The sequence below is a fragment of the Salmo salar genome, chromosome 20 (genome assembly GCF_965601325.2).
Source record: "Salmo salar chromosome 20, fSalSal1, whole genome shotgun sequence".
Lineage (NCBI taxonomy): Eukaryota > Metazoa > Chordata > Actinopteri > Salmoniformes > Salmonidae > Salmo > Salmo salar.
In genome coordinates this window covers 86366413-86377074 of record NC_138310.1, presented here as the reverse complement: position 1 = coordinate 86377074, position 10662 = coordinate 86366413, and the positions used below count along the sequence as shown (strand labels likewise).

Here is a 10662-nt window from a genome sequence, read left to right as displayed (position 1 = left end):
GCAAGGTCAATAGTTCGGTAGTAAGGTCAATAGTTTGGTAGTAAGGTCAATAGTTTGGTAGTAAGGTCAATAGTTTGGTAGTAAGGTCAATAGTTCGGTAGCAAGGTCAATAGTTTGGTAGCATGGTCAATAGTTCTGTAGTAAGGTCAATAGTTTGGTAGGTAAGGTCAATAGTTTGGTAGGTAAGGTGAATAGTTAGGGAGTAAGGTCAATAGTTTGGTAGTAAGGTCAATAGTTCTGTAGTAAGGTCAATAGTTTGGTAGGTAAGGTCAATAGTTTGGTAGTCAGGTCAATAGTTCTGTAGTAAGGTCAATAGTTCTGTAGTAAGGTCAATAGTTTGGTAGTAAGGTCAATAGTTTGGTAGGTAAGGTCCGTAGTTAAACCACTGATGTATTTCTGTACATGTAGCCGCCACAGAGTTTAAGCCCATCAAAGACTACCCTGATACAATACATAATGTGCCACATGTTGAAAGTTTTACATTACACTGTGAACAGCAGGGCACTACCTACAGTACAGTAGTTAACGAGACCTACAGGCTAAATCATGCTTGGCACATGCGTCCTCACTGTGAGGACTTGGGTTGCCGGTACCAGGCGGGCACTCCTATGCTCTCTTAAGACCCCTACGTCATTCTCTCGATACCTCAGAGACCTGTCACACCTCCTACATGCCAGGTTGAAGGGGGTGTGGGCAGGATGTGGACGGGGACTGGAGCACCGACAGACAGGGCCTCTGTGGTAAGGCTCTGAGACAGACACAGGATTCTGAGAGTATAAAGAGAGGAGTTGTGAGGGGCCACAGAGCCACAGAGCCAGCCCTAGCTCTTGACTGCACTACGGAGCCAGGAGCCATGCCACTGCTGGAGCTTGTCCTGTTGGTGCTGCTGGTGGTGATAGGGGAGGGAGAACCTGTGTGCAGGCTGCAGGGCAGGGCAGAGCTGCCAGAGCTGGCCAAGGACGGGGACCTTGTCATCGGAGGCATCTTCACCTTCCAGACGGAGTACGACGGCAGGGTACCCAACTTCCAGAGTTTACCAGACCCACCAAGGTGTAAGAAGTGAGTATCCTCTCTCAGTTGAAGATAACTTTTTTTGGGTTTCAAATATGGGACTTTCACTGTTTTCAATGTTATGAGTTATTTTTTAATCTACTGTCCATCTGAGGTTTATCTCGAAGGGTTTTAATCTACTGTCCATCTGAGGTTTATCTCGTAGGGTTTTAATCTACTGTCCATCTGAGGTTTATCTCATAGGGTTTTAATCTACTGTCCATCTGAGGTTTATCTCGTAGGGTTTTAATCTACTGTCCATCTGAGGTTTATCTCTTAGGGTTTTGGCTTGTGTGTAAGACTGGTGAGATATATTTTGCCTTCTTTAATGGCACGTCTTTTACATTTTTTATCTCTCTTCAGTATGAATTTCAGAGAATTCCAATTTGCACAAACACTTATATTTGCAATTGAAGAAATCAATCGAAATCCGTCAATTCTCCCAAACCATACTCTGGGCTACAATATCTACAATGCGTGTGGATACGACAACATCCTGAAGTCTGGTTTGGCTTTAGCCAGTGGCCAGGAGAAATTTATCGATGAGGGGAACTGCACCAAGACAGACATGGCTCAGGCTGTCATAGGCCACTCTGCCTCGACACCAACAATAGGATTGGCCCGAATCATCGGAAGGTTTCGTATACCAGTAGTAAGATGTGCTATTCACTTTTCTATGCACTCATACAATATAATATATACTGTTATACTGCCACTATACACAAGGTCTTATTTTTGTGGATCATTGTCCTAAGATAACAAAACATAGCTCTTGGTGTCAAAACTACTGTACAGTATGTCATGTCAAGTTTCCAATAAAATGCTGTTATTTTGTACACAGATCAGCCACTTCGCCACCTGTGCATGTCTGAGTAACAGAAAGGAGTTCCCCTCCTTCTTCAGAACCATCCCCAGTGACTTCTACCAGAGTAGAGCCCTGGCAAAGCTGGTCAAACACTTTGGCTGGAGCTGGGTGGGGGCTATAAGCAGTGCTAATGACTATGGGAATAGAGGCATAGCCACCTTTATGCTAGCTGCACAGGAGGAGGGAGTGTGTATAGAATACTCTGAGGCATTTGAGCAGACAGGTCCGCGCCATGAGCTTCTCAGGATAGTGGAGATTGTTAAACAGTCCAGTTCAAAGGTCATCATGGCCTTCATGACCCACAGGGAGATCAAGGTTCTGGCGAGTGAGCTCTACAGGCACAATATCACAGGACTGCAGTGGATCGGCAGTGATGCTTGGATCACAGACCCTTCTCTCACTGCCATCGAGGGACACAGCGCCCTGGTGGGCGCCATAGGCTTCACGGTGACAAGGGCTCACATCCCTGGGCTTGGAAAGCATCTGAGGGATGTCCACCCCTCTCACTTCCCCAACAGCATGTTTCTCAGGGATTTCTGGGAGATTGTGTTTGACTGCTCTCTCAATGTGACTACAGCACCTAAGAGGAAGCCATGCAACGGCTCGGAGAGTTTAAGAGGTGTGCACAACACATTCACAGATGTGTCCAAGCTGACATTCACTAATAATGTGTATAAGTCTGTGTATGCTGTGGCTCATGCCCTCCACAACCTCTTGACATGTGAGGAGAGCCGGGGCCCCTTCTCTAATGGGAGCTGTGCTCAACCCACACACATCCAGCCATGGCAGGTGAGCAAGAATATACCTCTAAAAACGTTTGTCTATTTCGTCTTTGTCTATTTCAAATCAGTTAAAGTAAAATAAATTATTTCACTGTAGACTTATAATAACAGAATGATGATGCAAAGCTACATAGAAAACAACTTTCCTTTCTTGACCATTTCTCCTCTCTAGCTGTTGCACTATCTACAGTCTGTCAATTTCACAACGGGAGAGGAAGAGAGAGTCTTTTTTGACAGCAATGGAGATTCCCCAGCCAGATATGAACTTGTTAATTTACAAAGTGCGACATCGGGAACCATGGAAGTGGCCACAGTCGGTTTCTATGGCGTGTCTTTGACTGAAGACCACCAGTTCACTATGAACAACGTTAGCATTGTATGGGGAGGAAGGAGTGAGACGGTACATTTTCATATTGTCTTGTTCTCATATCTCTGGCTGGGAAGTCAGTGTGCTATCCTGCATGGTATTCAATAACACAACAATTACACTTAACCTATGCCACTCAGCCCCTGTTGGTAGGTACAGTATTGAGACAAGTCAAAACACACCCTCTACAGTACACAAACATTGGTGATTTATGATTAACAGCATAGATATGTACAGTACATGAGTGAACATGAATACTCAAACTCTCCTTGGTCCCCTATGTGAGTCTGTTTGTGTGTGTTCCAGGTACCTGTGTCAGTGTGTTCTGAGAGCTGTCCCCCAGGCACTCGTAAGGCTGTACAGAAAGGAAAACCTGTATGCTGTTATGACTGTGTCCCATGTTCAGGTGGCGAGATCAGCAACACTACAGGTAAATTACACTCAGCCATCAAAAATACATTTGGTGGGGTGAATACATGCTGGATTAAACACTGGACATCCCGTTTTATTCTAACGTGTGCTGGCCTTCACAAATCCCTTAAACCTCTTAACTGAAAATGTATAAAACCAACACAGCATATAATATGTCAAATGTTCTGCATGTTTTCCTGAATCATTAACATTGTGTTTTTTTTCTCTTTTTTTATTTTTATTTCTCTAAAAAGATTCAGCCGAGTGCATGAAATGCCCTGTCCAATACTGGTCCAATGGGAGAGGGGATAGATGTGTCATAAAAGAGATTGAATTCCTGTCCTACACTGAGCTCATGGGGGTCATTTTACTTCTGTTTTGTTTGATTGGGGTTTGTTTAACTATTATTGTAGCAACAATTTTCTTCCAATTCCGAGACACCCCCATCGTCAGGGCCAACAACTCTGAGCTGAGCTTCCTGCTGCTCTTCTCCTTGACTCTGTGTTTTCTGTGTTCTCTTACTTTCATTGGCCGGCCCTCTGAGTGGTCCTGTATGCTGCGTCACACAGCGTTTGGGATCACCTTCGTCCTCTGCATCTCTTGTGTTCTGGGGAAAACAATAGTGGTGTTGATGGCATTCAGGGCTACACTTCCAGCCAGTAATGTCATGAAATGGTTTGGTCCTCCACAGCAGAGACTCAGTGTTCTGGCTTTCACTCTCATACAGGTCCTGATCTGTGTTCTTTGGTTAACAGTCTCACCTCCTTTCCCCTACAAGAACATGAAGACCTATAAGGAAAAGATCATTCTAGAGTGTGATGTGGGTTCAGCTGTTGGTTTCTGGGCTGTGTTGGGGTATATAGGACTCCTGGCTGTCTTGTGCTTTGTGCTGGCTTTTCTGGCTCGAAAGCTGCCTGATAACTTCAATGAGGCCAAATTCATCACCTTCAGCATGCTCATATTCTGTGCAGTCTGGATCACCTTTATCCCAGCTTATGTCAGCTCTCCTGGGAAGTTCACTGTAGCTGTGGAGATCTTTGCTATTCTGGCCTCTAGTTATGGAATGCTATTTTGTATCTTTCTTCCTAAATGTTTCATTATATTGCTGAGACCAAAGGAAAACACCAAAAAACATATGATGGGGAAGACCAATGATATACGTTACTAACTTTTTGGTCATTTAAATACAAAAACAATTACATGTAAAATGTCAATGTGTTATTTATTGACTGTTGATTTAAAACTGGAAATTGTCACTCAATCTTATTAAATAAAGTTAGTCAAAAAATTATTCTGTGTGTTCTCTACATTTGAAGTTTCATAAGGATTCATTCAACTGTACCCATCTGCCCCATATACTGTTAAGTAATTATCCAACTGTGTAATTGCATCTTTCCATATCTAATAGTGTATTTTCTTTCTTCAGAAAACAAAAATAGCATCAGCTCAGCTCACCTAAGGCAATGTACTACACACTGACAATCATGAGGGGTTGACAAAGGAAACAATCCACCCTCTAGTGGATATAAACTAAAGTACAACCTCATCTCATGTATGGACATCTACACAGTCTACAGACAAGCATAGCCTTGGCTGAATTTGATTATTCTCTCTGCATCCAGATCTGATTCATCCATCTGACACAGATCTCACATATTCATCAAATGTGAAAGAGACGTATCCATAGTCAATTACCTCCAAAGACATTCATTCAAAAAATATATATTTTGAAACAGATATATAAAAACAATATTCTAATTCACAATAAAACATATTAAATGTCCTTGAAATAGAATCAAACTAGAATCGTTAGTTGCTAACATCCTTTTGGACTTAAAATCCAAAACGATAAAATCATATACAGTACCCATTGATTCTTGGAAAATATTACTAATAAATTAATGATATATACCCATTGATTATTGGAAAATATTACTTATAAATTAATGATATATACCCATTGATTCTTGGAAAATAGAACTTATAAATGAATGATATACACCCATTGATTCTAGAATATTATAGGTTATAAATGCCTCATGAGCATAGTTGAACTGGCGTACCCCATCAGAACCCAAAATATATGCTTGTTTTACTCCAATGTTTGTAAATAACGCAAACTAACATTGTATAACCTCAAAACATGGTTATAACTATACTTTTGATATCATGGATGGTCAATCCTTGCATCCATAGCTCTGTCCATGAATTTGAGGGTGGTTACATTTCCCCTCCCTCAGCTTTTTTTTTTATACCAAATCAGAGCTGGTGATTCTGCTTTGTCATTGTTTAAATTAAGGATTCTAGCTTTAAGTATTCAGACTTCTGTATAAGGACCATTGGTGTCAAGAGCATTTTAATTTCCAGCCATTCACTGGGCACAGCTGTGAGCTTTCTGTAACAAACAACTGATGTGTCATCCTCATTATGATGAGTTGCCTCCACATTGCAGCAACAGCCTCTATAGTATACTGATTCCCAGCAGTATCCCCTCTGCTCATGGAAGGTGCCAGTGTGATGTCACACTCTGGAGGATGTGTCACTGAGCCAGGAAGTAGGCCTTGCTATCTCCTACCACAGGCCTAAAGTGTTATTTTAGTTTAGGCCTCAAGACCTGGCACCTAGGCCCTCCCCCTCCAGGACCACAGAGAACCACCAAACTGGACCTGAGACCTCCAACACCAGATACCTCCAGACAGAACACTGATAACAAAGAGGAAGCAAGCTAGGCCAATTACACAATGACATATACTCTAGTTGTAATGCACATGTCATAACATGCTAGATAGAATCAGGGCCTATTTTTGCAGCTGATGCGCTCGGCTTTGTGAATGATATCTATCTGTAATTGGAAACCAGTGTAACCCATTTCAAATAGATGTTGCAATAAATTAAAAGTCAGGTAACACCAAATTACTTGTAAAGAGATAAACAGTAATTGTAACTGTGTGGCCTAATATAACAGCCCTTTCTATTCCAGTGAACAGAAAGTGTTATTGTACACTACCGTTCAAACGGTTGGGGGGTCACTTGGAAATGTCCTTGTTTTTGAAAGAAAATACTATTTTTTGTACATTAAAATAACATTAAATTGATAAGAAAATCAGTGTAGACATTGTTAATGTTGTAAATTACTATTGTAGCTGGAAACAGCTGATTTGTAATGGAATATCTACATAGGTGTACAGAGGCACATTATCAGCAACCATCACTCCTGTGTTTCAATGGCACGTTGTGTTAGCTGATCCAAATTAATCATTTTAAAAGGCTAACTAATCATTAGAAAACCCTTTTGCAAATATGTTAGCACAGCTGAAAACTATTGTTCTGAATAAAGAATCAATAAAACTGGCCTTCTTTAGTCTAGTTGAGTATCTGGAACATCAGCATTTGTGAGTTCGAATACAGGCTCAAAATAGCCAGAAACAAATAACTTTCTTCTGAAACTCGTCAGTCTATTCTTGTTCTGAGAAATGAAGGCTATTCCATGTGAGAAATTGCCAAGAAACTGAAAGTCACGTACAACACTAGGTACTACTCCCTTCACAGAACAGTGCAAACTGGCTCTAACCAGAATATAAAGAGGTGTTGGTGGCCCCGGTGCACAACTGAGCAAAATGACAAGTACATTAGAGTGTCTAGTTTGAGAAACAGATGCCTCACAAGTCCTCAACTAGTAGCTTAATTAAATAGTGCCCATGAAACACCAGTCTCAATGTCAACTGTGAAGAGGCGACTCCGGAATGCTGGCCCCAGCCTGGAGGTGTGGTTTGGGTCATAGTCCTGTTGGAAAATAAATGAGTCCAAAGAACCGCAAACCAGATGGGATGGTGTATCGCTGTAGAATGTTAACCTGTTATGGCTAGGGGGCAGTATTTTCACGTCCGGATAAAAAACGTACCCGATTTAATCTGATTATTACTCCTGCCCAGAAACTAGAATATGCATATAATTATTAGCTTTGGATAGAAAACACTCCAAAGTTTCTAAAACTGTTTGAATGGTGTCTGTGAGTATAACAGAACTCATTTGGCAGGCCAAAACCTGAGAAGATTCCATGCAGGAAGTGCCCTGTCTGACAATTTCTTGCCCTTCTTGATTATCTCTATCCATTACAGGGGATCTCTGCTGTTACGTGACACTTCCTACGGCTCCCATGGGCTCTCAGAAGGCGGCAAAAAGCTGAATCGTGGCTTTGCAGGCTCTGGCTGAAAAAAAGTAGCGCGTTTGGATAGTGGCTGGTTACAGTACTGTGAGACTCAGGCTCGTGCCCGAGTCGACCCCGTGCTTTATTTTCTTTTCGTCTGTTTACCTAAACGCAGATTCCCGGTCGGAATATTATCGCATTTTTACGAGAAAAATGGCATAAAAATGTATTTTAAAAAGCGGTTGACATGCTTCGAAGTACGGTAATGGAATATTTAGAAATCTTTTGTCACGAAATGAGCCATGCTCGTGACCCTTATTTACACTTCGGATAGTGTCTTGAACGCACGAACAAAACGCCGCTATTTGGATATAACAATGGATTATTTTGAACCAAACCAACATTTGTTATTGAAGTAGCAGTCCTGGGAGTGCATTCTGACGAAGAACACCAAAGGTAATCAAACTTTTGTAATAGTAAATCGGAGTTTGGTCAGGGCTAAACTTGGTGGGTGTCAAAATAGCTAGCCGTGATGGCTGGGCTATCTACTCAGAATATTGTAAAATGTGCTTTCACCGAAAAGCTATTTTAAAATCGGACACCTCGATTGCACAAAGGAGTTCTGTATCTATAATTCTTAAAATAATTGTTATGTTTTTTGTGAACGTTTATCGTGAGTAATTTAGCAAATTCACCGGAGGTTTGCGGGGGGTATGCTAGTTCTGAACGTCACATGCTAATGTAAAAAGCTGTTTTTTGATATAAATATGAACTTGATTGAACAAAACATGCATGTATTGTATAACATAATGTCCTAGGTGTGTCATCTGATGAAGATCATCAAAGGTTAGTGCTGCATTTAGCTGTCTTCTGGGTTTTTGTGACATTATATGCTAGCTTGAAAAATAGGTGTGTGATTATTTCTGGCTGGGTACTCTGCTGACATAATCTAATGTTTTGCTTTCGCTGTAAAGCCTTTTTGAAATCGGACAGTGTGGTTAGATAAAGGAGAGTCTTGTCTTTAAAATGCTGGAAAATAGTCATATGTTTGAAAAATTTAAGTTTTTGTATTTTTGAGGAATTTGTAATTCGCGCCACGCCTATCATTGGATATTGGAGCAGGTGTTCCGCTAGCGGAATGTCTAGATGTAAGAGGTTAAGGCTAAGTGTGCTTTGAATTCTAAATAAATCACAGCCAGTGTCACCAGCAAAGCACCATACACCATCACAACTCCTCCTCCATGCTTCATGGAGGGAACCACACATGCAGAAATCATCCTTTCACCTACTCTGCATCTCACAAAGGCATGGCGGTTGGAACCAAAAATCTCACATTTGGACTCAAGAACAAAGGACAGATTTCCACAGGTCTAATGCCACTGCTCATGTTTCTTGGGCCAAACAAGTATCTTTTCTTGTTGGTGTCCTTTAGTAGTGGTTTCTTCCCAGCAATACAACCATGAAGGCCTGATTCACGCAGTCTCCTCTGAACAGTTGATGTTGAGATGTGTCTGTTACTTGAAATCTGTGAAGCATTTATTTGGCCTGGAATCTGAGGTGCAGTTAACTCTAATGAACTTATCCTCTGCAGCAGAGGTAATTCTAGGTCTTCCTTTCCAGTACTCATGAGAGCCAGTTTCATCATAGCTCTTGATTTGCGACTGCACTTGAAATTTTACGGATTGACTGACCTTCATGTCTTAAAACCTCTTACATCTAGACGTTCCGCTAGCGGAACACCGCTCCAATATCCAATGATAGGGCGTGGCGCGAAATACAAATTCCTCAAAAATCCGAAAACTTCAATTTTTCAAACATATGACTATTTTACACCATTTTAAAGACAAGCCTCTCCTTTATCTAACCACACTGTCCGATTTCAAAAAGGCTTTACAACGAAAGCAAAACATTAGATTATGTCAGGAGAGTACCCAGCCAGAAATAATCAGACACCCATATTTCAAGCTAGCATATAATGTCACAAAAACCAAAACCACAGCTAAATGCAGCACTAACCTTTGATGATCTTCATCAGATGACACTCCTAGGACATTATGTTATACAATACATGCATGTTTTGTTCAATCAAGTACATATTTATATCAAAAAACAGCTTTTTACATTAGCATGTGACGTGCAGAACTAGCATTCCCACCGAACACTTCCGGTGAATTTACTAAATTACTCACGATAAACGTTCACAAAAAACATAACAATTATTTTAAGAATTATAGATACAGAACTCCTTTATGCAATCGCGGTGTCCGATTTTAAAATAGCTTTTCGGTGAAAGCACATTTTGCAATATTCTGAGTAGATAGCCCGGCCATCACAGGCTAGCTATTTTGACACCCACCAAGTTTGGTACTCAGCAAACTCAGATTTAATATAAGAAAAATTGGATTACCTTTGCTGTTCTTCGTCAGAATGCACTCCCAGGACTTCTACTTCAACAACAAATGTTGGTTTGGTTCCAAATAATCCATAGATATATCCAAATAGCGGCGTTTTGTTCGTGCGTTCAGACACTATCCGAAGGGTAACGAAGGGTGACGCGCGGATGCGTATCGTGACAAAAAATTTCAAAATATTCCATTACCGTACTTCGAAGCATGTCAAATGCTCTTTAAAATCTATTTTTATGCAATTTTTCTCGTAAAATAGCGATAATATTCCGACCGGGAGTCGTTGTTTTCGTTCAAAGACTGAAAAAGTAAAATGGACTCTTCACGTGCATGCGCACACCCGTCTCATTGTTCTCAGATCGACCACTTACCAAATGCGCTACTGTTTTTCAGCCAGTAACTGCAGAGTCATCATTCAACGTTCTGGCTCCTTCTGAGAGCCTATGGGAGCCTTAGAAAGTGTTACGTTACAGCAGAGATCCTCTGTTTTGGATAGAGATGACAAAGAAGGCCAAGAAATGGTCAGACAGGGTACTTCCTGAACAGAATCTTCTCAGGTTTTGGCCTGCCATTTGAGTTCTGTTATACTCACAGACACCATTCAAACAGTTTTAGAAACTTTGGAGTGTTTTCTA

General features: G+C 41.1%; 1 protein-coding gene across 1 annotated transcript; it reads left to right on the top strand.

The window, feature by feature from the left end:
- The first annotated feature begins 853 nt into the window (after positions 1-853).
- Positions 854-4643, top strand: LOC106581473 (extracellular calcium-sensing receptor-like). The gene is made up of 6 exons (XM_014163543.3): positions 854-1059; positions 1414-1702; positions 1892-2704; positions 2870-3097; positions 3371-3494; positions 3730-4643. Exons 1-6 carry the CDS (start codon positions 854-856, stop codon positions 4641-4643), a joined length of 2574 nt encoding a protein of 857 aa, XP_014019018.1.
- Positions 4644-10662: the final 6019 nt, after the last annotated feature.